This window comes from Bubalus kerabau, chromosome 11 (assembly GCF_029407905.1).
Source record: "Bubalus kerabau isolate K-KA32 ecotype Philippines breed swamp buffalo chromosome 11, PCC_UOA_SB_1v2, whole genome shotgun sequence".
Taxonomy (NCBI): domain Eukaryota; kingdom Metazoa; phylum Chordata; class Mammalia; order Artiodactyla; family Bovidae; genus Bubalus; species Bubalus kerabau.
In genome coordinates, this window is record NC_073634.1 from 95,996,201 (window position 1) to 96,023,446 (window position 27,246).

Here is a 27,246-nt window from a genome sequence, read left to right on the forward strand (position 1 = left end):
TCATGTCTCCTTGCCCCGTCCGGGTAGTTATCAGGGGCTCTGGATCTGGGTAGGGGATCCAGATGCCCCAGCACCCCAGGGCCCCAGACCCTCTACCGGCTCTACTCCCTCCGGCATTTGCCCTGGCATTTGCTTGCTCTGTCTCTCTGGGGCAGCTGGCTTTTGTCCCACTAGAGCAAGGGAACAGATCAGGTGGCCTCTGCGGCAGGCCTCACTTCTCCCATGCTTCTCTCTCTGCACCCAGAGATGTCTGGGAACCTGCATACAGACCTTTGAGCCCTCCCTCCTGGCCTTCCAGGCTCTGGGGCTCACAGGATGGCTGGGTGTGGCGGGGAAACTGAGGGAGAAAATCTGTGGACGTGGGGACCAGGAGACTCTGTGGGACCCAGGGTGCACCCCCCTCTTCTAAGATTGGTTCCCCCAGCTACAAAAAAGAGGAGCTGGATGCTGGGACTCTGTAAAGTAGGCAGTGGGTGTGAGACTGGTGGAGCGTCCACCCTGGAGCCTGAGTCAGGAGATCTTTGAAAAGAATGCTTCCTGGTCACGGGTCACTTTCTCTGTGCTACACACTGCATCAGGAAGTTTGTGTGCATGACCTCAGGGAAACTTAAAACTGTCCTCTGGGTTGAGTTTTATTGTAATAGCATCCTTGCCTTAGAGACGGTTAAGTCTCTAAGGACCAGAGAGGTTAAGTACCTGGTCCAAGGTGGCTCAGCTAGTAAGCTGTAGAGTCTCAATTTGAATTAGGTCTCCTGGACTTGCAACCTGTGCTCTTCCTTCTGGCAGTAGAGGTTCAGGCAGAGGCAGGTGGCCTTGGAGGGCAGGCTTTCAGCCCGTGGAGGATGACAGTCTCCTCTTTGGATCTGAGGGTAGTGCATTTCTCATCCAGGACATTACGTGAAGACCAGCCTGGACAGCTCTTTTTCCAGCCTCCTTCCACTTGGGATGGGGCTAGGGGAAGGGTATGTGGTTCTCAGCAGCAGATTCTAGTTTGAGATACCCCCAGCTCTGCCCTGAAGCCCCAGGTGGTCTCAGCACTGCACATCACCTCTGGTCCTCGGTTTCCTATCTTACCAAATGGACACAATTCTGGGGCTACTGGGAAGCTCAAGTGTCTCAAAGATCGCGGGTGAAAAACCCACCTTAGTGGCCTGGCCCGTCACAGAATAATTAATAAAATGTCTTGGCTGGACGCAGAGCCGAGGAAGTAAGTGGGAGGCGGCCGAGGTGACAGCTGGCTGGAGAGGTGGAGCCAGGGAATGGGTAGGGAGGGGGCGGGCCCGAGGGGCCGGAGCTCCCGGGCAGTTAGAGATGCACTCCAGGAGCCTGAGTCTGTCTCCAGCACGCAACGGCCACCCTGCACCATGAGCCGTAAGTCCGGCCTCAGTGCCCCCCGTTTTCCCCTGTGGCCTCCCGGTGGGGCTTTGAATGCCAGGCTCAGCCCTTCAACTCTCTCCCTTCGCAGGGCAGAGTATCTCGCTCCGATTCCCGCTGCTTCTCCTGCTGCTGTCGCCATCCCCCGTCTTGCCAGCGGACCCCGGGGCGCCCGCGCCAGGTAGGCGGCCTCTCTCCTGTCTCTGAAGAGCCCAGGTCCTGCTTCCCAGGCCCGGCACCCCACACCCTCCTCTCCCCTCCCGCCCGCCCAGCTGCCCCTTTCGGCTCGCGATGCCTGGGAGGGGGAAGGGGGCTGTCTGTCGGTGGGATGGGGGCTCCCTGCAGACCCCCGGGATGTGGCCTGGGCTGGGTCCCCAGGGGGTTCTTTTTGCGGGGGAAAGGGCAGACTGGGATCTTGGGCGTCTTTGGGAAAAGGGACCGAGTCTTTCCAGGCCCCTCACCTGTTCTGGGACCCCAGCGGTCCCAGCCGAGTCTGTCCCCAGCAATCCTCGCTGTTTCCCCTGCGGGCCCCTTTCGGAGGAAGGCGCAGACGCCAGGGGAAAGCAAGCTGGCGCGTTTTCTGTTAGCCTCTAACTTTCCAGGACCCGTCCGAATTCCCAGCCCCGGTGGAGACGATCTCCCTGGGTGAGGACCCCGGGTACACCCGCCATTCCGGAGAGAGTGGAGGAGGAAACACACTTACAGGGCTGAGCTGCTTCCTCTGGAGACTGAATCTTCACCGGGGAGGTCCCCATTGCCCGGATGAGTTAAGGGAGGCTCAAGTTGGGGCCATAGCGCCCTCAAGCTCACCCAGGACACAGTGGACTCAGGGCTGGAAGTTTCCAGTCGTTTTGCAGGGTCTTTCTGCAGAGTCCTCCCTGCCCTCATCTCTCCCTGCCAGTGGACCCGCGTTTCTTCACTCCAAAGATGACCAGGAAAGTCCTATCCTGGAGAATTCCCCTGCCTGGCGCCATGCGTGTGCCAGGTTCCAGGTGGAAGAATGCAGCTCCTCCTTCCCATAGCCTCCCTCCCCACACAGTTTCTGTGTGTGTGTGTGTGTGTGTGTGTGTGCGCGCGCACGCACATGTGTGCGTGTGCATGCGTGCACATGCAAGGTCTGGACAGAGCTTCACCAAACTATGTGAAACCTCCCCAGGGTCTCCATTTCTCATCTGCAAAATAGGGACAGGAGAGGATGGGGAGTGATCTGAGCCTTCTGTTGTGATGCTCAGAGGAGAAAGAATTCGGTGCTCAGAGGAGAGGGGAAGGACATCTCTGTGGACTGGGAATCAGACCAGGCTTCCTGGAGGAGGGGGTTTGAGTGCGTGGCATTTGGGGAAGCCAAGGAAAGGGTGCTCTAGGCAAGAGTTTAGGCATGTGTAGAGGTCTAGTTTGTCGGAAGATGAGGAAGAAGACTCCCGTGGCCAGCACTTTACAGTTTACAAAACCTAGCTGTTGGCGTCTCTGTTGTTCACAGCAGCCCTGCCAGGGAGACGTTAGTCCCATTCTACAGAAGGGAACTCTGAGGCCCAGAAGGGTGAACCATTTGAGTCTCTGCTGACATTGGTCTGAGACCCCGGTAGCAGAGGCAGGGCTGACCATGCCGTCCCGGTGGCTGGTTGCGTTAGCCCCTAGACCAGCCCAGGAGTTCCTCTGAGGCCCCATTCAGCCCCATCCGGGCCCCCGGGGCCCCGAGGCTCACCCTTCCTGTCCCCCTGTGTCTGCTCACCAGCGCGTTGTGAGCCATGGTTGTACCCTTTTGCTTTTAGCCTTTTCTGCTTATCTTTATATTGTAAGTGTTTAAACAGAATTGTGTTTTTCATGCCACAAACATTCCCAGGGGATTACTTTATGCCAGTACTTGGCTGGAGCCTGGAGGCTGAGCTGGGAGGAGCTAGCAGGCCGATGGAGGAGACAGAAATGCCCACAGACTGCCATCAGGGGGGTCATGGCCATGACTGAGGGAAGCTCAGGGGTGTGTGGGGCTTGGGGATGGGTGAGGATTGTCTCTCAGATGTGAGGAATTGCAGAAGGCTTCTTGGAGGTGATGACATTTGACCTGGACCCTAGAGGAGGTGGTAGTGGGAGGTAAAATGGTGAGGTTTTACTCTCAAACTCTGGAAGGGCTCTCCCAGGCAGAAGCAAGGGTATGAGCAGAAGCCTAAAAGTCTGAGTGATGGGAGTGGACAGGCACAGGAAGCCGTAGGACAGAGGCAGGTGTTGGCGGACATGGGCCTTTGGATGCAGAGTGAGGAGTGGGCTTGGGTCTCAGGATATCCCCCTGGGAGCAGGGTAGTGAGACGGGGTGGATGACTTGGAGGTGAGACTGGAGGCTGGGAGATCATGAAGGAGGCTGCTGCAAGGGTCGAGGAAAAGATGGAAGACAGGTTGGGGGTGGGCTGAAGGATTCGCTGCCTTCCCATCGCCAAGTCTCTGGGTGAACTGAGGTCCAAAGTGCCCGGACACTTAGGAGAGGCATCTGCCCTGAAAAGCCAAAGCCTGTGTCTAGTCCCCAGAGTGTCAGCAAAGGCCGATCCCCCAGGAGATGGGGGCTTACCTGGGGGCAGGTGGCGGGGAGGATGCTGCTTCTGCCTCTCTTGTGATGGAAGGTGGAGTCCGGCTCAGAGGACAGGGCTGTCCTAGGGTATCCTCAATGCTCGAGTTCATCCCTTCCAGCTCCTGGACTTGGCTGAGTGCTCCCTCCTGGGCTAGGGATGGGGCATGACCTAACTGGAGCTCCGTGCCAGGCGGAGGGGCCTGAGGCCAGCTAACCCTGGCATGTGGGGCAGGCTTCCTGCGGCCTGCCACCTCCTATCTGCAGCACCAGCTGGGGCTGTGGGTTGGGAGGAGGCTTCCTTTCCAGCTGGGCTCTTCCGGCCGCCGGGGCCTGGTGTGGTGGTCCCTGGCCACTGGCCGCCGCCCTTGCTGTGTGTAGGGGCTGGGGCCCACATCTGGGCTGCTCGGGGCTCTTTTTTTCTCTTTGGCTGCCAACCTCCTGGAACTTCTCTAAATATTATTCTTATGGAATTTCAGTCCAGCCTCTTTAAAGGGCCCTCTTGCTGTCTGGTGCCTCTGCATCCTGAGAACTTGGTGTTCCCTCACTCTGCCTGGAATCCTGACTTCTGGGCTGGGGGATGCTTCCTTACCAAATCCTCAGAAAGTTCCAGAGCCAGGCAGCCCCAGACTGTCCTCATCAGTGGGAATGTGTGCGCTATGGGCTTGCTGATCAACCCCACCTCTGGGGTGGCTTAAAGACTCAGAGCAAGCTGCCCAGTTCTCTGCTCATGGGGGGTGGGGATCATGTTGATGCAAGGAATTGAGATGTTTGGAGATAAGTTGGCTTTATCCAGAGTTGAGAAGAAGAGAGGAAGAGAGGGAGGTATCCTTAGAGCCTGTCTGTCCCCTCTCCTTCCTGGAAAACACTGAAAAATGAGGCCCACAGGACACGCTGTGAAGAGCAGGCACTCTCCCATGTATCTTCATCCAGCACCTGCTTGGTGCCCGGCCCCGTGCTGGGTGTGGGGACTCCAGACACTTTACACTCAGTGTCTGCATCTCCCCAGGTCTCTCTCTTGATGGTTTATTGTACAGCATGTCCTTCACTGGACACATGAAAGCATGTGGGATTTAAGTTAGACTGAAGGAAGGCCTTCCTTTGTGACTAGTTCCCAGGGCTCTAGTGTGGCAGGGGATGGTGATTCCTCTGGAGTCCTGGTTTCGTTCATTCAGGATTTTCAGGTCCACCTTGAAGGAAAGGTAACAGACCTGCCTCACCTGGGGTCATCCCCAGCCTGTGAAGCAAGGGGACTCAGCCTCCCTGCATCCCTTCCCCAAATCCTGGCCTGGGCACCTCCAGGAGGAGGAACGGAGGGGAAGGGAAGCAAGTTCAAGTGTTGCCTCTTTCGACTTTGAAGCAGTGGGGCTTGGATGAGCCCCTCGTCTGTGATGGTGGCAGGGGGTCGGTGGGGAGTCTCACCCATCCCCAGGAGCAGATAAGTGAGGTGGATACACAAGGTTGGAGAGTCAGCAAGAGCCCTGACTTCCGGCCTGTCATGATAGTCCAGCTGTGGTCAGCCTGGGAGAGGGCAGAAAGTGACACCCATTTTCCTCTCTGCCTACCCTGACACCCTGGGGCCCCAGCGATAGCTGCAGTCCTTGTTGAGGGGAGACTTTTCCTGCCCTGAGACCACTGGTGCTTATGGAAAGATCTTGGAGGAGGAGGAGGAGGAGGGAGGGAAAGCTGGGCAGCCAGTCCAGGGGGAGGGGCCTCTGCTGGCAGGAGAGGGATCCCCTGGGCAGGAACTTCTGAGTCTGGGGGGCACGGCTCTGCTGCTGCTGGGCCCCTGGCAGGAAGCTCTCAGGCAAGACTTCAGAACCAGCTGTGTGTAGGAGGTGGGAGTTGAGGGAAGTGGATGGGGAGATGAGAGAATCTCTTTGACCAAGCTTGGAGTGGCCCGTCTCCTCGCTTCATTTTAAATTCCACAAACATTTGTTAAGCTCTGGCCACTGCATCTGGATTTCCTGGATGGCTGGATCTCTCCAGGACCTGGGGTTGAGTCCCAGCTGTGCGCACGGCCTCTGGGAGAGGGGAGAAAGCCCAGGAAAGCCCTTTCTCTTGGAGGCTTGTGGTGGAGCAGAGCAGGTTGGGTTGGGACCTGGGGCCAGGGAGAGTGGAGTGTGAACATTTGGGGAGGTTTTCTGGTACATGCGCAGTGGGCTGGGTCGGGTAGATTAGGAGGGAATTTACTTGGGAGGAACCACAGCCTGGGTCAGGGAGGAACAGAGCTTTTGGCTTTGGGGTTGCGAGATGGGCTGCCCTGGGACCAACTGGAAGGACTTCTTGAGTTGGATTTGGGATCCCTACTGGCAGAGGGATGGGGAAACAGCCCAGAAAGGGCTGGGCCTCAGCTCCTGTACCAGCCGAGTGCTATGATGATCTGCGCACCAGGGTTGGGAGCTGGGCAGTGTGGAGGCATGGCAGGACAGCACACTGTTCTGAGCAGGAGGGAGAGAGAGGTTCAGGATCTCCGAACCTGCTGCAGGGCTGACCCAGAGCTCCTTGGTGTTTCTGGGCCTGTGGCTGTGGGAGGGGGAGGCGGGTCCTGCCAGGCCCCTGCCTTGGGTTCCCCCTGCACCTGCCTGTTCGCCTGTGTTAGTCTGATAAGGCCTCTTTGTCCAGACTTCTTCCGATTGGTTCCTTCCTTTTACACCCTGCAGGGGCGACAGAGACGCTATTGTGGGGCCATGGGGAGTTTCCAGGGCTTAAGCAAAACTATTTGCATGATTCTGTGATGTGAGGAGACCTAAACCAGAGGGTCGGGCCCTCTGATCCCAGCATCCTGAGGTGACTTCTTGGGCTTCTCAAGAGGGCCCGTTGCTGCCCTCTTGACCCCCTATAATCAGATACACAAAGAATTGGAGTTCCCTGTTGCGTTGGCTCTGAGCCCAGAGAACGAAGCACGTTTGCAGGAGGGACCTGGCATTTTCTGTGTAAGGCTGGGGAAGGAGCCGCTGCCAGGAGCTGGGTGCCCTGGTCTGCAGGAGGCCTGACTGTTCCATGGTCTTGGCCAAGTCGCCACCTCTCCCTGAGCCTCTGAGTCCCTCGCTGAGCCCTGAATGAGCACCGAGCGAGCTCCAAGAAGTCTCTGACTTGGCTACTGGACGATCACTGAAGCTGTGGTCGGGGAGACCCGGATTAGACACAAGTAGGGACTTCCTGGAGGTCCATTCTCCAGGGGGTTGGGGGAGGGGTGATGCCAGAGCTCCACTCGCCCTCTGGGGAGAGTTTTCCGGCCACATGTCTCCTGTTCCCGTGGTCCCTGACCTCCCTCAAGGTCCTAGAGACCAGAACCCACCCCGATGTGGGCCAGGGCTGGGTCTATCAGGAATGGGATCTGCGACTCCCCTCAAACCCATTCCCTGTCCATGGAGTTCTGGGAAATGTCTTTCCTTGGACTTGACTGCTGAGTCCATGAGGGTGGGGGTGGAAGGGAAGGGATGGGCAAGTGGTCTGGTACTACTTGCTGGGTGACCCACCTGGGCTTCCCCTTGTCTGACCTCAATTTCCCCATTTGTTGGGACACCTGCTCTTCCTTCCCTTCTGAAAAATAGAGGGATGGTGGGCGACCTCCCAGGTGCTCAGAGGCTAGGGGCTGGCCTGAGAACCCCAATCCTTGTCCCTTTTCTGAACCCCATAAATTCTGCCCTTGGCTCTGACTTGGTAGAAAGTGAATGCTCTAGAAGCCTGTGGCCGTGGCATCTTATCAGCTGTGTGCCTAGCCTTCAGTGCCCCAGCCCGAGACCTGGACGCATCTGCACCATTTTAGTGGCAGCTGGGAGGGAAGCGGGACTTCCTTTGGTGGCCTGACGTGGACAAGACTGAAAACCCAGAGCGAGGTCTGGAAACAGAAGGGCCAGGGGCTTTCTGTGCATAGCTGTGGGGACAGAGTGGGCCCTGAGGGGAACACAGATGTTGGGTAAGTTAGAACAGAGTTGTGACTGGACTCCAGGCCTCTGGCCCCAACAAGAGGGGTCCCTGATCTCTGTTTCTCCCCCACAGTGAACCCCTGCTGTTACTATCCATGCCAGCACCAGGGGATCTGTGTTCGCTTCGGCCTTGACCGCTACCAATGTGACTGCACCCGCACGGGCTATTCTGGCCCCAACTGCACCATCCGTGAGCAGAGCCTCCAGCCCCTACTCTTTCTCCCCTGGGCTCGTCCTCCAAAGACCCCCACTTCCTACCCTTGTCTCTGGCCACAGCCCTCTTTCCGTGCCTACTTTTGACCTCTGACACTGCCCCTGACCTGGCTCCAGCACAAGCCCTCACTCCTGACACATCTCACTCGCTGCTTATGGGCTCTGTGGTGAGTCTTCACTGCCCGGCTCCGGCCTTACTGGCCTCCAACCCTGGTCCTGTCTCCTGACCCCCATCTGGTTCTGGCTCTGTCACGTGTCAACACTCTTAAGGTCCTATGCTTTACCCCGACTCCTAAATTCCACCCTTGTCCATACTGGACCCTGTCCCCAGTTCCCACCTTCCCCTCTGGCTGCTTCCAATCTTGCTAGGAGGGCCTGTCTGAGTGGCTCCCCCTGCCCCCACAGCTGAGATATGGACCTGGCTCCGGACGACTTTGCGGCCCAGCCCGTCTTTCGTCCACTTTCTGCTGACGCACGGGCGCTGGCTGTGGGATTTTGTCAATGCCACCTTCATCCGGGACATGCTCATGCGTCTGGTACTCACAGGTGGGTGGCGGGGGTGGTGCAGGGTCCCTCTAATCTAGGGGAGCAAGAAATCCTGCCACTTCCTGAAATTCTTGGCATCTGACCAGGGCAGTGGGTGGAGATGGGGGCGGGGGTCAGGGTTTGGGTGCCAAATAATAAAAGAACCCAGGGAATTCCCTGGTGATCCAGGGTAGGACGCTGTGCTTTCACTGCTGAGGGTGCTGGTTCAATCCCTGGTCAGGGAACTAAGATTCCACAAGCTGCTGTGCAGGGTAGCCAAAAACAAACAAATAAGAAAACAACCCAAGAGAAGGTGGGGAAGATGGGTGTAACTGGAGGCAAGAATCCCTCGTCACCATCATTTTCGCCCTCTGCAGTGCGTTCCAACCTTATCCCCAGCCCTCCCACCTACAACATAGCACATGACTACATCAGCTGGGAGTCCTTCTCCAATGTGAGTTATTATACTCGCATTCTGCCCTCCGTGCCCCGAGACTGTCCCACGCCCATGGGCACCAAAGGTAATGGTGATGGGGTGAGGGGGTTGAGCCTGGGGTGGGTCACAGGAGATGCTCCATTCCCTTTGGGAAAAAGCAAGCAGAAGAGCAATGACTGACCCATTTCACAGATGGGTGCACCAAGGCAAGACACTCAAGAACCAGGGATGAGGACAGGGCTGGGGAAAGAGGACGGAAAGAGGTTGTGGGAGGGTCTTGTCTGAGGTCAGTGGCAGAGTCGAACTAATGCTCCCGTATTTCCAGGGTGCCTCTTCACCCAAACTTTGTCTACTAAGTGGGTGGGATCCTGCTGCGATGAGGGTGACTTAAAAGTTGGAATGGAGGAAAGAAAGAATAGTGAGCTTTTTACTGGGTGCCAACTTTGAGTTTGGTTCATTACTAATGTGAACAGTCTTATGTGCTTCATCAGTGCAGTTTACACATTAAATCAAAGTTTTTCTTGAGTTGTTCAAGAACCTACTTGGTCTCATCGGCAGGAGTCTTCCTCCCAAGACCTTCTTCCTCATCCACTCCTGATTGTCCGCAAACCTGGGGGTTTACTCAATTTACAGCCATCAGTTCAGCTTCAAGCACACAAAGGGCGAAAGAGACATTAATCCACCACTGCGGCTGCTTCAGTTCCCACCACATGGTGTCGCTGTTGAGCACTGGTCCCGTGCAGCCCTGTATGTTGTGTGCTTTTGCAGGTTCAGAACCCACTAACCTAGCTGTGCTTATCATTTTGCAATATATACTTGTATCAGATTATCACTCTACAACTTAAGCTTACACAATGTCTTATGTCAATTATCCCTAATAAACCTAGGAGTGGAAAAAAAAAAGAAAAGAACCTTGCATATGTATCAGTGTCCTTATTTGGGTCTCAAGGGCACTACTCTGATAGTTTTTACTATCCATGTACTACTATTCCCAAAGCATGATCATTCTGGCATGAAAGCTGGGTCTCTCAGAGCTTCTGGACTCTGCCAACACTTTGCTGGCACCAGTCCTGTGCTGTTTTCAGTTGCTCAGTCATGCCTGACTCTTTGTGACCCCATGGACTGCAGCATGCCAGGCCTCCCTGTTCTTCACTATCTCCCAGAGTTTGCTCAAACTCATGTCCATTGAGGCGATGATGCTGAGTGGTAATCTGAGTGATAGATCTAGGCTACAGTGTGCAGACTATTCCCTCTAACTTCCCTTTGGGTGAATTCCCTTTGAGATCCTTGATGACTTTTCCTGCTACAGGAAATCAGTCAGTCATTTCAATCTAAAGAGTTATTCTAATGACATTGGGCCTCATAGATGTCTTTGAAAGATTGCCTTTTCTGCAAGGCAGTCTTGGGCACCAAGTCATCTGACATCGACTCACTTAAGAAAGGCTTCTTAATGCTTGTCCTCACGGTGACAGACACAAGCTTCAAGGTGACTTGTCTTTACCCCAGACATAGAAAGTTCTGGCATCTTTTAAAACAGATTGGCTAACTCCGGCCCGAAGGCCAAATCCACCCCACCCTCTATTTTGTAAATAAAGCCTTGTTGAAACACATTCATGTTCCTAAGGTATTATCTGCCTTCCTGCAGCACCAGCAAACCTGAGTAGATGTAACAGAGACCATACGTCAACAAAGCCTCAAATATTAACTATCTGGACTTGTATGGAAAAGTTTGCTGACTTTTGATTTAAGAGATTTCATCTCACTGGTTTTCTGTCATGCTTACACGGGCACTCCTCAAATCCATTGCATAAGAGAGATATCATTTGCCCTATTTTGTAGATGAAGAAATTGAGGCTAAGAAAGATGGAATGACTTCTCCCTCTTCACACACTTAATAAACGGCACAACCCATTTCGAACACAGCAACCTTATTCCAGGGTTGGGGAGTCCAAGCTTTTTTTTTGTTGTTGTTATCCCTTTTTCTTTTTGGAGGTGGGGAAGGGTTAGCTTGTACAGAGCAGCAAACATACACAAAAGTTGAGAGAAAAGGATAATGAAGTCCTATGCATCCATCTCCAGATTTCAAGATTTGTCCACAATTTGCCAATGTTACTTCATCTATCCCCTTCACCTTATTTTCTTTTTAATTGGAGAATAGTTTCTTTACAATGTTGCATTGGTTTCTGCCATACAGTGCCATAAATCAGCCATAAGTATACATATGTCTCCTCCCTCTTGAACCTCCCTACCCCCCCACCCCATCCCACTCCTCTAGGATGTCACAGACTAGCGGGTTGAGCTCCCTGTGTTATATAGCAACTTCCCATTAGCTATCTATTTTACATATGGTAATGTATATATTTCAGTTTTAAAAGCATATTCCAAACATCCTTCCATTTCCTAGGGTCTTTTGGTAGAGAACGTGCAAGGGGCGGTCTGGTGAGAAGGAGGTGGTCCTGTGGGGTCCACTCTGGGATTCCTGTGTTAATCAGTTTGGTCTGGCAAGCCCAGAAAGCTCTGGGGCACAAAGATCCAGACAGGAGGCAGCTACTGCTCTTTCCTACCTCCCCAATCAGGGAAGAAGCAGTTGCCAGACGCGGAGCTCCTGAGCCGTCGCTTCCTGCTCAGGAGGAAGTTCATCCCCGACCCTCAAGGCACCAACCTCATGTTTGCCTTCTTTGCCCAACACTTCACCCATCAGTTCTTCAAAACTTCCGGCAAGATGGGTCCTGGCTTCACCAAGGCGTTGGGCCACGGGGTGAGTACCTAGGAGGGGCTCTGGACTTCTCTGGGCCACACGTGGCACAGGTAGGCTGTTGCTGGTGGGGCAAGACCCAGGGATCTGAATAGACTCTGTCTCTGTCTTTAGGTAGACCTCGGCCACATTTATGGAGACAATCTGGAACGTCAGTATCAGCTGCGGCTCTTTAAGGATGGGAAACTCAAGTACCAGGTAGCACTGGGCCTGGGGCTGGGGCGTTGGGAAGGGCCTTCCACAGTCTCCCCTGGCAGAGGGTGTTGGTGGGGGGCCTTGGTGGTGTCCTATGGCGGAAGCTGTAGGTGCATGGGAGGAGAAGCGACAATAAACCCTGGGAGCAGGTGCCAGACAAGAGAAGCAGACAGGGAGCAGACATGGGCTCTCGTGTTCTCTTGGGAGGTGGATTTTGGGGCTCCAGAGAAAATGGACAGTTCCAGTCTGCATTTATTCATTTAATCATTCCACAATATTAATTGGGCACTACGGTGTGCTGGGCAGGTGAGCAGTGGCCGTGGTAGTTGTAAGTCCTGCCCTCAAGCCCACAGACACAAACCCTAAGGTGCTAGTTCCACGAGGACTTTTTGTCGGAACTCTCACTGTCCAGGAATGTGAGGGCCACATAGGTGATTATCTCATGCGCTCCTCAGATCTACTGCATAAACTAGGTACCATTTGCCCTCTTTTATAGATGTGAGTCACATCCAAGTTAGTAAAATTTTTCTAGTGGTCACATTAAAAAATGTAAAAAGCAACAAGCAATATTAATTTTAATAATATATTTTGAATTTAACCCAATATATCCAGGATATTCTCATTTCAACATGTAATCAACACAAAAATTGTCAATAAAATATCTCATTTTTTGGCTAAATCTTCACATTCTGACTCATATCTTACAGCACATCTCAATTTGGGTGCCAAGTTTTCATTGGCGATTCTGATCAACATTTAGATTTCATAAAATTTTGCAGTTGAGAAAGTAGATTCACATGTTCAAGTTGTTCTAAGCATAAAGACTTTCCGATAGCTGGGATCTCAATTTAAAAACATAAATCTAAAGTAAATGAAATTAAAAATCAAGCTCTTTATTCACATCAGCCACATTTCTAGTTCTCAGTAGCTGCACGTGGCTAGTGGCTCCCGTGCTGGACCATGCAAATAGAAACAAACAAAAACCGAGATGGGAGGTTCACTGCTGAATCTTTCGAGCTAAGAACAGTATCTGGCATATAGTAGTAGGTCCTCTATGTTTATTTACTGAGTGAATGAGGAAACTGCCATATGATTAATTACACCTGTGATAGCTGCCACAGGGAGAAGCCAGGAGAGTGTGCAGAGGATGGGGAAGGCTTCCTTAGGAATTATGAATAAACCAAGAGTTGCATGAAGGATAAGGAGGAATCAAGGAGGCCAAGAAGGGCCCAGGGCTGTCCAGATTCTCAGGTATCAAGGCTGGAGAGGGGCAGTCGCTTGAGTGACTTTGAGGCAGTGAAACAAGGGAGATGCTGTTGGACATCTGATGAGCGTGTGTCGTATTAAGGATTTCTGATTTCTGCCAAGAGCAGAGAGAAGACTTGGAAGGTTCTTTAAGCCAGGGTGTGTTGCTAGATTTGGATGTTTTAAAGCAAGAGTCCCCTACCTTTTTGGTACCAGGGACCAGTTTCAGGAAAGACTATTTTCCCATGGACAGGTGGGAGAAGGGATGGTTTCAGGATGATTTGAGCGCCTTATATTTGCTCTACATTTTATTTCTATTATTATTACATCAGCTCCACCTCAGCTCATCAGGCATTAGATCATGGAGGTTGGGGACCCCTCTTTTAAAGCACTGCTCTGGCTGCAGAGCTGAGAACATCTAGAGGATAGAGTCACTTACAAGGGGAGTCAGGGTGGAAGATGAGGGTGTCTTGGAAGAGTGTGGTGGCCATGGGGAGAGAGAAAGGGACTCATGTTAGGAGAGCTTTAGGAGATAGAATCCACAGGCCTTGGTTAGGAAGGCCAGACAGCTGCCCTGCGTGTTACGGGCAGCTGTCAGTAGGAGTGGGCGGATGTCAGGGGTGCAGGTGCCCCACCCCCTCCCCAGGTTACCAGGTGACTCCATCCTGCAGATGCTCAATGGAGAGGTGTACCCGCCATCGGTGGAAGAGGCTCCTGTGCTGATGCACTACCCCCGGGGCATCCCGCCCCAGAGCCAGATGGCCGTGGGCCAGGAGGTGTTTGGGCTGCTTCCTGGGCTCATGCTGTACGCCACGATCTGGCTGCGTGAGCACAACCGTGTGTGTGACCTGCTGAAGGCTGAGCACCCCACCTGGGGCGACGAGCAGCTCTTCCAGACGGCCCGCCTCATCCTCATCGGTGAGGCCTCCCACCAGTCCTGCCCTGGAAAGTCACTCCCTCTGTCCTGAGAAGTGGGAAGTGGAGGTTTTGGGGACAGTGAGATTAGAATCCTGAGCAGGACCCTTTCCCTAGGTGAGCCTCACTTTACAAATCTGTACAATGGGAATAATGATGCTTTTTTTTTTTGGCCACAGGGTGTGGCAGGTGGGATCTTAGTTTCCAGACCAGGGATTGAACCCACATCCCCTGCATTGGAAGGCAGAAGCTTAACCACTGAGCTGCTGGGGGGTCCTGGGAATTATAATGATTTTAAGGATTAGTTGATATGATGAATGGGAAAGTACCAGGCACATAACAGGCCTTCAGAAAATGGGGTGCTGTGATAGCTGATTATTCAGTGGGTGGCTGGCAACAAATCTGATCAGCCACCCTAAGTCTCAGTTTCCCCATTGTACTGCATCCAGGAGCACTTGGGGGCATCCTCAGCAAGCACAGGTCAAACCCCAGCTTGCCTAGGCTTCAGAATCCTTGGGTTTCCTGCCCTGCATGCCTCTGCCTTCCTGAAGGTTGGTAGCTTCTTGGTGACTCAGGGACAAGATATTTTTGTGTCCCCTACGGGGGCGAGTCTGTAGCCTAAAATGTCACATGGTTTCCTGCCTGGGAACTTGGCCCCCAACACTCCTGTCCAGACCGTATTCACTCTGAGTCACCAGTGAGCCCTTGCCTCCGCCTCTGGGCATCTCTGGGCATGGCTGTTCCCAATTTTAGTACCCGAGTCAATGGAGCCTGGAAGAGCCACGCATCAGGCATAGGAATAACCTAAAGAATGAGAAGGGGCTGCCTCAGAAGTCCCAGGATTGCAGAGATTTTGACCAGAGAGGGCAAGTCTGTGTCTGCAGGCTGCCCAGCACACCGACTGGTGATGAAGCTGTGGCCAAAGGCAGGACTCGGAAGGTAGGGCACCTCTAGTGCTTCATTCAACCCTCCCCAACAGCCTTATGACTTGGCTGTGATTATCCTTGTTATGAAAGTTAGGATGCAGAGAGGGTAGGTGAATTCTCCAAGGCCTTTCAGCAGAGAGAGACTTGAACCAGAGCTGGTTGCCACCAGACTTCATGCAGCTTCGACCATGTCATGCAGGGAGTACTTTCCTGTGTGGGGAGGGGGTGCGAGCCTTAGTCTGACCTTTTGTGACATGTGAGTTTGGGGAGGGGATTCCTACTTCTACATGTGTGGACCCTCCCTATTATGCCAGGCTCTGTGCCAAGCAGTACAGATGTGCTCATTGTCTACTCCTCCTAGCGACCCTGTGAATATTATTATACTGATGTCATAATTTTTTTTTAATTTCCTTTGTGAACACGTTTTACTTATTTTCTTATTTATTTATTTTTTGGCTGCATCATGCAGCATGTGGGAATCTTAGTTCTAACCCCGGTGCCCCACCACCCCACCAGCAATCAAACTTGCTCCCCCTGCAGGGGAAGCATGGAGTCTTAACCCACTGGCCTGCCAAGGAAGTCCCTATACTGATGTTATTATAATACACATTTTACAGATAAGGAATTTAGAGTAAGTCCCGCAGCTCCAGCCCAGGTGGCTGGAAGTGGTGATGTCAATATTTAGACCCGAGTCTGCTGCTTGCAATTCCAATGGCTGCAGCTCAGTTTGCTAAAAGTCAATTTGTCTAGTGGCTCATTGGCCAAAATGTGTTTCTTTTCATAGCTAGTTCACCAGTTTTCATTTTGCTATGGAAGATTTGTTTTGTGTCTTCCCTGGCTCTTTGCTCTGAGCTGGTTCCTGAGAGGGCAGAGGAAAATTACTCGTAAGAATTCGATACATAAGCAGATATGGGGGTTATATCTGGGATGAGATTCACTTAGGTCTGCCATGTCCCTTGTTTGTTGCTGTAGCTCTTAGAATGGTCTCTTGGGAGCTCCCATCACCCTCCTCGCCTCAGGCCCGCTGAGATTCCCTCACTAAGTTAATCTCCACCCGCCCATCTTTTGTGGCCTCACTAAGCCTCTTTTAATGGGATGGTGGCCACCACAGGCCACAAAACCCATTCTCAGATACTTCCTCTCCATGGCATGCTCAGCCAGGCCGTGACCTCCCCATGGAACGTGGGACTAGCAGGTGGCTTCTGTCTTGGGACAGGCTCCTGTCTTATCCAGCCTGAGAGGGAAGGTTCCATTTTCACAACCAGTGACAAAAAGACAAGGTGAAAGTGGCCCAACAAAGTCACACAACCTTAACAATGAGAAAGAAGTCAAACCAAGCCCTTTGCATGAACCAGCCCGCTTCCCAAGCCCGATAGCTAACTCCCTGCCCTCTGCTGACCCTGTGCCCCATCCTTCACCCCAGGGGAGACCATCAAGATTGTGATAGAGGAGTACGTGCAGCAGCTGAGCGGCTACTTCCTGCAGCTCAAGTTCGACCCGGAGCTGCTGTTTGGGGCCCAATTCCAGTACCGCAACCGCATCGCCATGGAGTTCAACCAGCTCTACCACTGGCACCCGCTCATGCCCGACTCCTTCCGGGTGGGCCCCCAGGACTACAGCTACGAGCAGTTTCTGTTCAACACCTCCATGCTGGTGGACTACGGGGTCGAGGCCCTGGTGGACGCCTTTTCTCGCCAGCCTGCAGGCCGGGTGAGCCTCAGGGGAGCGCTGGGGAGGGCAGCTGGGCTCTGGGATCCCAACCCCAGTTTTCTGTAAAAGGGAGAGAGTGTCAGCCCTCCAGGGTGGTGGTGGGGATCATTCCTTCATTCATTCTCTTGTTCTTTCATTCATTCAATGACACCAGGCATTGCTCCAGGCGCTGGAGACACAGTGGTGACCAAGGTCAATGTGGTTCTTGGGTCCTTGTGTTTTTTTTGGCACTTGCCACCCCTAGTGGCTCAAACAGTAAAAAAAATCTGCCTGCAATGCAGAAGCCCTGAGTTTGATCCCTGGGTTGCAAAGATCTTCTGGCGAAGGGAATGGCCACCTACTCCAGTATCCTTGCCTGGAGAATCCCATGGACAGAAGAGCCTGACAGGCTATAGTTCATGGAATCACAACGGAGTGACTAACACTCACACTCACTTACCCTGGAAAGGGCTTCTCCGGTGGCTCAGTGGTAAAGAATCCACCTGCCTAAGCAGGAGACTTGGGTTTGATCCCCAGGTCAGGAATATCCCCTGGAGAAGAAAATGGCAACCCATTCTAGTATTCTTGCCTGGGAAATCCCATGGACAGAGGAGCCTGGTGGGCTACAGTCCCTGGAGTCGCAGCAGAGTGTTAGTGTGTAAGTAACAGGATACCCTAGAAAGGAGCAGCAGCTGTGTGATGACTAGCATTGTTAGAGACCTTACTATAGGTTAGGTGCTGTGCCAAGGTCTTTCCCGATGTTCTCAGAATTCTAAGAGCAGGTTAAGAATCACATTATAGAAGCCCACAGTGCTCTGGGAACTTGGAGACAGACTTCAGGCCCAGAGTTGGGGGTTGTGGATAAGGAAGTGATAGTTGAGCAGGGATCCAAAGGATGGATAGGGATCTCCCAGGGCAAGAGGTAACATTTGTGACCTGGGGTCATTGTGTTAGGATGGAACAGGTGGCATAGCAAAGGCCCAGGAGTCAGAGGGCATGGCAGTTTGAGGACCAAGAAGACATTCAGGGTATGGTGATGTATGCAAAAGTGCCTACACAGAGAAGGTCTTTATTGACTTGTAGGCCTCTGTTTTGGGCTAAAGTCCCCCTTGCCCCAAATTCACATGTTGAAGTCTTCACTTCCAAGACCTCAGCATGTGACTGTGTCCAGAGGCAGGGTCTTTAAAGAGCTGATTAAGGTAAATGGGGTCATTGGGTGGGTCCAGCTATGACTGGTGTCCTTATAAGCAGAGGAGATTAGGATACAGGTGTGCACAGAGGGAAAGCAAAGGGAGAAGATGGCCATCTCTAAGCCACAGAGAGGCCCGAGAATGAAACCAACCCTGCTGACACCTTGGTCTTGGACTTCTAGCCTCCAGAACTGTGAGGACACATATTTCTAGTTTTTTGTTTGTTTGTTTTTTAAGTAATTTATTTATTTATTCTTGGCTGCGCTGGGTTTTCGTTGGCATGTGGGCTTACTCTAGTTGAGGTGTGCAGGCTTCTCATTGCGGTGGCTTCTCTTGCTGGGGAGCACAGACTCTCGGTGCGTGGGCTTCAGTAGTTGAAGCTTGAGGGCTCAGTAGTTTTAGCTTGTGGTCTCTAGGGAACAGGCTCAGTAGTTGTAGCACATGGGCTTAGTTGCTCTAAGGCATGTGAGATCTTCCCAGACCAGGGATCGAACCTGTGTCCCCAGCATTGACCCCCCTGCCTCTGCCACCAGAAAAGTCCTATTTGTTTTTAAGTTTTTGTTCATTTATTATCTGTTTTTTGGCTGTGCTGCCTGGCGTGTGGGATCCTAGTTCCCTGACCAGGGATAGAACTCATGTCCCCCACAGTGGAAGCATGGAGTCCCAACCACTGGACCACTAGGCAAGTCTCTGTTTCTATTTGTTTAAGCCATCCAGTCTGTGGCACTTTGTTATGGCAGCCTGAGCAAGCTATTAGTCCTACCCCTGTGATGTTTAACCAGCTCCCTCCTCAATCTTCCCTTCCCCTTGTTTGGGAGCTCCCATCTCCTCCATCCTAGCTTCCTTCCTATCCTGCCACTCTTTTTTATCTAAGCCCTACCATGAAGGTGCAGCACCATGTGGGTTTGGGTTTCCTCCTGGTAATTTGACTGCAATTAGCATAGGCTGCCACCAATGGGGTTCAGGTCTCCGTTCTTTGTGGGGGCACAGAAAGGAGCAGAGACAGTCACTTGTGTGCGGGGCTGTATGGTGACTCTGGTGATGTGTGTAAAGAGCCCTGCTGTTTCCTGACACCAGCAGAAGGACCAGCATATCAAAGGTTCTCTGGATATCTCAGGATATCAAAGACAGTGTGAGAAGTGATAAAACAGGGCTTCCCCCGAGAATGCCCACACATGGTCACACTACGGGGTTACTGTGACCAGCACTGTGATAGCTGCTTTGTATTATCTCGATTCCACCACAGCTATATCAGATAGATGCTTCCACCATCCTCATTTTTGCATAGGAGGAAACGGAGACTTAGCATAAGTAATTTGCCTATGGTCCCTGTTTTTGTTGCCCAGGGCTACAAAAGGACCACAAACCAAGGGGCTTTAAGCTGCAGACATTTATTCTTTTCCTTTTTTATTTTTCTTTTTTGGAAGTTTAAAATATCACCTTTATTACTGATAAAGCTGATTCTAGAGAACAAATAACCTATGCTGACAAGCAGGCTTTTAAATACTAAACCCTCAAATTAGACAAATTTGGCTACCACGACATGGAGGCATCGAAACAAGGAAAATATCTCCCAACCTCCTCTTCCTCCCCCAGAATAAGGAATATGAGAGGAAGCATACTCCCTGGTGTCAACTGAGTGCAAGAGCAGCAGCGAGGATTGCTTGTACAATGCACGCTTAGTTACTGCTCTAAAATTCACCCGTGATACTACGTCACTCTTCCTCTTCTGATAAGCAGTAAGTGGGAGAGGTTGGAAAAAGATGCTCAGACTGTTAGGTTACTGGGGTTTCCTCCATAAACAAAAAGTAATGAAGTGAAGTCATTTAGTTGCTCAATCGTGTCTGACCCTTTGTGATCCTAGGGACTGGGTTTCCCTGGTGGCTTAGCGGTAAAGAATCCACCTGTAATGCAGGAGACTCGGTTTGATCCCTGGGTCAGGAAGATCCTTGGGAGGAGGGCATGGCAATCCACTCTGGTACTCTTGCCTGGAGAATCCCTTGGACAGAGGTGCCTGGCAGGCTATAGTCCATGGGGTGGCAAAGAGTCTGATATGACTGAGCATGCATGCACACACACATGGACTGTAGCCCGCCAGGATCCTCTGTCCATGGAATTCTCCAGGCAAAAATACTGGAGTGGGTAGCCATTCCCTTTTCTAGGGGATCTTCTTGACCCAGGGATTGAACATGGCTCTCCTACATTGCAAGCAGATTCTTTACCATCTGAGCCAGAAACATCCAGAAAATGAAAGAAATATTCCCAGCTGACACCTGAGAATTAATACCTTTTATTCATTGATCCACCCAAACCTCCATTAAACATTTATTACACATTACTAATATCTAGGCCATTAAAAGAGATCCATCTTTAAACATTTCTCTAGAAAGCCCTTAGAGTTAACTCCCACAAATGGTAATCATAGATTTTTTCTTTCTAGTTATGGAGGCTAGAAATCCAGCATCAGGGTATGGGCAGGGTCATACTCTTGCTGAAGTCTCCAGGGGAGAATTGGTCCTTGCCTTTCTCTCGGCTTCTGGTGGTGATGGACCATGCTTGGGGTTCCTTGGCTCGTAGAAGCATCACTACAATGTGGAGTCCTCCTTGTGTCTCTGTTTCCTCTTTTTATCAGGATACCAGTTGTTGGATTAGGGCCCACCCTAATGGAGTATGCCCTTGATCACATCTATGTCCATATAAGATCACATCTATGTCCATATAAGATCACATTCACAAGCACAGAGAGGTTGGGACTTCAATGTGTCTTTTGGGGACACACCCAAGTCAACACACAATAGCCTCCCAGTTCAGCTGAGATTGGCACCAGCTTCTGTTGGCTTTACCTCAGGGTGTATACTTTTAGCCAAGTATGCTTTTCCTCTTACCCAATTGTCCTTGTTTTATCCAAACTGAACACTTTCTTGAGCATTATTACCAAATCATCCAGAGCAATAGAACTTTCTTTAGACCTATGCTCCTTCAGTTCAGTTCAGTTCAGTTCAGTCGCTCAGTCGTGTCCGACTCTTTGCGACCCCATGAATCGCAGCACGCCAGGCCTCCCTGTCCATCACCAACTCCCGGAGTTCACCCAGACTCATGTCCATCGAGTCAGTGATGCCATCCAGCCATCTCATCCTCTGTCGTCCCCTTTTCCTCCTGCCCCCAATCCCTCCCAGCATCAGAGTCTTTTCCAATGAGTCAACTCTTCACATGAGGTGGCCAAAGTACTGGAGTTTCAGCTTTAGCATCATTCCTTCTAAAGAAATCCCAGGGCTGATCTCTTTCAGAATGGACTGGTTGGATCTCCTTGCAGTCCAAGGGACTCTCAAGAGTCTTCTCCAACACCACAGTTCAAAAGCATCAATTCTTCGGCACTCAGCCTTCTTCACAGTCCAACTTTCACATCCATACATGACCACTGCAAAAACCATAGCCTTGACTCAGTTATGAATCAGATTTTTCTGGAGTCCTTTTTTTTTTTTTTCTTTTTCTTTTGGGCTGTGTTGCTTGGCTTCCCAGGTAGTACTAGTGGTAAAGAATCTGCCTGCCAATGCTGGAGCCATAAGATATGTGGGTTTGATCCCTGGATCAGGAAGATCCTGTGGAGGAGGGCATGGCAACTCACACAAGTATTCTTGCCTGGAGACTCCCATGGGCAGAAGAGCCTGGCGGGGTACAGTCCAAGGGGTCTCAAAGATTGAGACAGGACTGAAGTGACTTGTATGCATGCATGGCTGTGGAATCTTGTTCCTCGATCAGGGATGGAACCTGGACTCTGGGAAGTGAAAGTGCTAACCACTGGACCATCAGGGAATTCCCTTTGAAGCACCTTCTTTATCTCATCAGATTACCTGGGCTTTGAACCCCATCTCCATCCCTTCACAGGAGATTGACCCTTGGTCTTGGAGTAAAGCTCTGTTTACTTAAACTAAATGTGCTTATATATTACACTTTTCATGGCGAGATTTTTGCTCCTTCCCTGCCAACTTACAACAATTCCTCTCCCAGGAGGCTTGGCAAAAAGAAGGAGAAGCAGGTGGGGTCACCTGCATTCCTGTGTGCAACTTTTTCTGGTCTGGATGAAGTGACTTGGTGCTCTGTGTTCCTGCCTCCTAGCTCAGTTTCTCTTTTCTAGTGGCAGCCAGTTATTCAATTCAGTCACTCAGTTGTGTCTGACTCTTTGCGACCCCATGAATCACAGCACACCAGGCCTCCCTGTCTATCACCAACTCCAGGAGTTTAGGGGTTCACTTTTTAATACTAGACACTCAGTAAATTTTGTTTAATCTCAATTCTGTGCTACAGAGAGTGGAAAACAATAGAAATAGGATCTTCAGTACATGTTCCTGCTGAGTCACTTTAGTTGTGTCCAACTCTGCTGGACACTATGGACCACAGCCCACCAGCCCCCTCAGTCCATGGAATTCTCCAGGCAAGAGTACCAGAGTGGGTTGCCATGACCTCCTTCAGGAGATCTTCCTGACCCAGGGATTGAACCCGCATCTCTTATGTCTCCTGCATTGGCAGGCAGATTCTTTACCACTGGTACCACCTGGGAAGCCCCAGGTTCCTCAGCAAGATCCATTAAAAGACTTTAAATATCTTTGTTCTTGATAAGAACTGATTTGGGGAATGACAGACACATCAATTCTGCCAGGTAGAGTTTAAAAAATATCCCAGGAAAGTCATAAAGTTTTGGCCCCTCAAACTAGTGTTTGTCCATCCATCAGTCTCCATCACTTAAAAGCTCAGAAACCTTTCTGCCTTTTAGTTCCAGATCTGAAATGACAGTCCCCTCTGCTTGAGCTCTTGACTGTGGCCATGTTGGCCATCTCCTCTGCAGAGTCCTAGTTGTTGTATCTAATACCTCCAGAACCTTCCTTAACAGGATGTTGGAGGTCCTCACCTAAATTCAAAGGGCTGGGGAGCCATGTGTCCAGTGAGTGACTAGAGAAGTCCTCCTGGCCCACTCTACAGTCTAAAGATGAGGCAGCTGCTGGGACTTCCCTGGTGGTCCAGTGGTTAAGACTCTAAGCTCCCAGTGCAGGGGTGCATGGGTTCCATCCCTAATCGGGGAATTAACGTCCTGCTTGCCACTCCATGTGGCCAAAAATACAAATATAAATAACTAAATAAGATGAGGAAGCCGAGAAGCATGGCCATGCAGACCTAGGTAGGGTTCACAGCTTGGTGCTTGCTAGACTGAGCCATACTTTCTACTCAGGAAGGATTCCTGACCTGACGTTCTTCTCCAGGACAACATGGCTTGGCTCTCAGACCACCGCTGTGTTTATCTCTTGGCAGATCGGTGGGGGTAGGAACATAGACCACCACATCCTGCACGTGGCCGTGGATGTCATCAAGGAATCTCGGGAGCTGAGGCTGCAGCCCTTCAATGAGTACCGCAAGAGGTTTGGCATGAAGCCCTACATCTCTTTCCAGGAACTCACAGGTGAGCAGCTGCTTCCTGACCACGATTCCTGCCCTCCAGGGGCTCATGCTGAAGTGAAGGAGGCCTCGAGGAAACAGAACGGGGCGATCCATGGTCACATGTGGCCAGCCCCATGACCGTGGGACTTGAGGGGTGTGGGAACATGGTGCCAGGGGTGGCGAGTGTTGCAGATGACTCAGCCTGGGGAGAGAAGGTGGGTTCTCACCTGGGTTTGAAGGATAAAAAGGGATTTTCCAGTGAAGAACAGAGGGAAGAGCTTTCTAGGTGGAGGAACAGAAAGTACAAAAACACAGGGGTTAAAAAGAATGAGCCTTGAAAAAATCCTGGCCTATTCAGGAAAACAGTCCTAGGTGTGGCTGGAGCAAGAGGCTTGTGAGGGCAGAGGGTTGAGTTGGTGATAGAAGGCTGGCTCATATCGTGTGGAATTTTGGATTCTGTGCTAAGATTTTGAGTTTTATTCTGTCTGAAGTGAAGTGAAGTGAAGTTGCTCAATCATGTCCAACTCTTTGCGACCCCATGGACTGTAGCCTGCCAGGCTCCTCCCTCCATGGGATTCTCTAGGCAAGAGTACTGGAGTGGGTTGCCATTTTCCTTCTCCAGGGGATCTTCCTGACCCAGGGATTGAACCTGGGCCTCCCGCATTCCAGGCAGACGCTTTAACCTCTGAGCCACCAGGGACTCTGTCTAGTGGTTCCTAAATCCCATTTATGGATCAGCTTCCTAAAACTCACTTAGAAAACTAATTAAAAATACCAAATCTGAGATGTCTCTTCTAGAGATTCTGATTCAGTAGGCCTAGACTTAGCACACAGGTGGTGCCCAAGAATATATATGTGTGTGTGTATATATAGATACGTATATAGACACAATAGTATGTATACATATGTGTGTATATATAAAACACAAATATGTATATAACACTCACATATATAACATATGTATTATATTTTATATATATATAAATATTTGTTGTTGCTCAAGATACCCAGTTGTTGGGAAGCCAAGTTCAGAAACTCTTGTCACAGATGATGAGGGGCCACTGAAAGGCTATGACCAGGGTGTGACCTGACCCCTGACGTGTACTGCTGCCCCATGGAGGGTGGACTTGAGGAAACGGGTAGTGATGCTCCACGTCTGTTTCCCATGACAGTCCAGAGAGACAGACAGAACACTGTCGCTAAATCTTTGTGTGAACTTGGACAAGTGTGAACTTGAAGCTCCAGTGGCATGCAGGGTCTTGGGCCAGGATAAGGCCTTGAAACCTGCCCATGAAGGAAACAAGATGGGGAGCTTCTCTCTGTTGTAAGGATCAGGTAATCAGGGAACAGAGGTATGGAGTGAGTTGTTTCAAGGTACACACCTTCTGGTTGCAGATCCAGGCCCTTGACTCCATCTGCAGTAGCAAATTTCTTCTCTCCAGGCAGCCCTGGAGCAGGGTCAGCCAGCCAGGCCAGATTTTATGTCACCTGCTCATTTGCTCAAGTTGATCTTCTGAAGTCCCTTCTTCTCCCTGGAATAGGGTGGACCTAGAATGTTCCCTCTTGAACCTTAATGGATGGCATCATAATTCTGACTCTGGCTTCCCCACTCTTGCAGGTGAGAAGGAGATGGCAGCTGAGTTGGAGGAGCTGTATGGAGACATCGATGCTTTGGAATTCTACCCGGGGCTACTTCTTGAGAAGTGCCATCCGAACTCCATCTTTGGGGAGAGTATGATAGAAATGGGGGCTCCTTTTTCCCTTAAGGGCCTCTTAGGGAACCCCATCTGTTCTCCAGAGTACTGGAAGGCAAGCACATTTGGTGGTGACGTGGGCTTCAACCTTGTCAAGACAGCCACGCTGAAGAAGCTGGTTTGCCTCAACACCAAGACTTGTCCCTACGTCTCCTTCCACGTGCCAGACCCCCATCGGGAGGACAGGCCTGGGGTGGAGCGGCCACCCACAGAGCTCTGAAGGGGCCAGGCAGCAGCATTCTGGATGGTAGAGCTTCCTGCTTGCCGTTCCAGAATGCCGAGGGGTGGATTGTCTTTGATGTTGGGTTTCTGATTTGGTGTCGAGAGCATCAGTGTGGACATTTAGAACTCTAGGTCTCTCACCCATGGTCTGGAATACTGTGGTTCTTGTTTGTCATTCTAGAATGCTGAATTCCTGGTGAACCATTGAAAATGTGAGGAGTGGTTATCCCTTCAGCATGCCAGAACACTGGGTTCCTGGGTGACCACCTAGAAGGCCAGATTTCTAGTTGATCCGGAATTTAGGCATTCTGAAATATGGGACTCCTGATGGAATCATCTGGAAAGTGAGGGGGTTCTTATTTTGCATTCTAGTATTCTTCGTGGCCCTCCATAATGTTGACTGGTTATTCTGACTGGTTATCCAGAATGTTGTGCTCCTAGTTGCTGATCCAGAACAGTGGCTGGCGTTCTAGATCAGTCTTGATCTGAATGTCTAGAGTGTTGAGAATTCATTTTCCTGTTCAGTGAGACAGCCACGGAGCAGGAGGATCTCATGTCCTACAAGAACGCATTGGATCTGTGCCTACACGGAGGGGGCAAGGAAGTGGGGTGTTCGTCTTCTCAGTGGGACCCCAAATGAGACCCTGGATATGGAGAGAACAGGTGGCTTTCTCCAGGCCATTGGTTGGAAGCCACCAGAGCTCTGTCCTCATCCAGGTCTCAACTCACGGCAGCTGTTTTTCATGAAGTTAATAAAATGCTTTTTCCAAATTGCCTGCTATCTGTGTCTCTTTTGATCCCATCCCCAGAAGCAGGGATAATACAGAAGAGACCTTTCTCCTGACCACAGGCTACATGTGCTGGAGGTTTGCAGGAGGAGATTATCCTCTGGGATCCCCGGGGCCTGTCACTGTCTAGATCTTTCATCACTGATGTTTCATCCTGCCCCTTCCACTCCTACCCTCCTGACATGGGTTGATGCTGCTGCTGCTGCTGCTGCTAAGTCGCTTCAGTTGTGTCCGACTCTGTGCGACCCCATAGACGGCAGCCCACTAGGCTCCTCTGTCCCTGGGATTCTCCATGCTAGAATATTGGAGTGGGTTGCCATTTCCTTCTCCAATGCATGAAAGTGAAAAGTGAAAGTGAATCACTCAGTCGTGCCTGACTCTTAGCGACACACGGACTGCAGCCCACCAGGCTCCTCTGCCCATGGGATTTTCCAGGCAAGAGTACTGGAGTGGGTTGCCATTGCTTTCTCCAGACGTGGGTTAGGCATTGCCTTTTCCAGGCTTCTCTCCTAAAATACACAACTTCCCAGCCCCAGGAAATGTGGCATTCAGTTCCCACAATCTAATTAGAGCAACTTCCTCTCTTACTGAGCATGCAACAGAGCTGAAAGGCATTTGGGGAGGAGAGCATTTACTCTGTGCCAGTTTCACATATTTCATTTCTTGGTTATTTTCAACCCAACAGTGTGAAGTTGGTGGTATGATCCCTGTTTCCAGACCAAGGAAACTGGGGCTTCCCTGGTGACCCAGTGGTTGAGACTCTGCACTTCAATGCTAGGGGTGTGAGTTCCATTCCTGGTTGGAGAATTAAGATCTCACATGTCACATGGCCAAAAAACAAAACAAAAACATTTAAAAAAACAAAAAACAAGGAGATGGAGACTTAGGGTGGTTAAGTGACATGCCCTCAACATGTCAGAGCCAGACTGGGACCCAGGTCTGGTTGAATCTAAAGCTGTGCTCGTTCCCCTATCCGGCTTCCTCTTGCTTCTTGGTTTGACTCACTTCCAGGCCTGATCTTGCTTGTCTGGCTCAGGGTCAAGGGCAGAGGTGGGGTGTATCCTCCACCTTACTTGCAGGGTATTTGTTCAGTCACAAATGTT

The 27,246-nt window shown here is 51.2% G+C and overlaps 1 protein-coding gene and 1 non-coding gene across 3 annotated transcripts; one reads left to right on the plus strand and one right to left on the minus strand.

The window, feature by feature from the left end:
- The first annotated feature begins 1,293 nt into the window (after window positions 1–1,293).
- On the plus strand, window positions 1,294–27,246 carry PTGS1 (prostaglandin-endoperoxide synthase 1). 2 transcript variants are annotated; one of them, XM_055541056.1, is made up of 11 exons: window positions 1,294–1,371; window positions 1,466–1,555; window positions 7,934–8,050; window positions 8,479–8,619; window positions 8,976–9,119; window positions 11,611–11,792; window positions 11,904–11,987; window positions 13,901–14,147; window positions 16,494–16,780; window positions 23,254–23,401; window positions 24,998–27,246. In XM_055541056.1, the coding sequence occupies exons 1-11, from the start codon at window positions 1,365–1,367 to the stop codon at window positions 25,351–25,353; spliced, it is 1,803 nt and encodes a 600-aa protein (XP_055397031.1). In that variant the 5' UTR covers window positions 1,294–1,364; the 3' UTR covers window positions 25,354–27,246. The 2 variants fall into 2 exon arrangements, with proteins under 2 accessions (XP_055397031.1, XP_055397032.1); XM_055541057.1 differs by lacking the exon at window positions 8,976–9,119.
- TRNAS-GGA (transfer RNA serine (anticodon GGA)) lies at window positions 24,007–24,079 on the minus strand. Its single transcript has one exon. It is a non-coding gene; the product is annotated as a tRNA-Ser (tRNA).

Bases quoted from the DNA above. Each gene is read 5' to 3' on its own strand.
- PTGS1 (XM_055541056.1), top strand. The intron at 9,120-11,610 runs GTAATGGTGATG...CTCCCCAATCAG, and splicing joins CACGCCCATGGGCACCAAAG to GGAAGAAGCAGTTGCCAGAC. The intron at 14,148-16,493 runs GTGAGGCCTCCC...CCTTCACCCCAG, and splicing joins GGCCCGCCTCATCCTCATCG to GGGAGACCATCAAGATTGTG.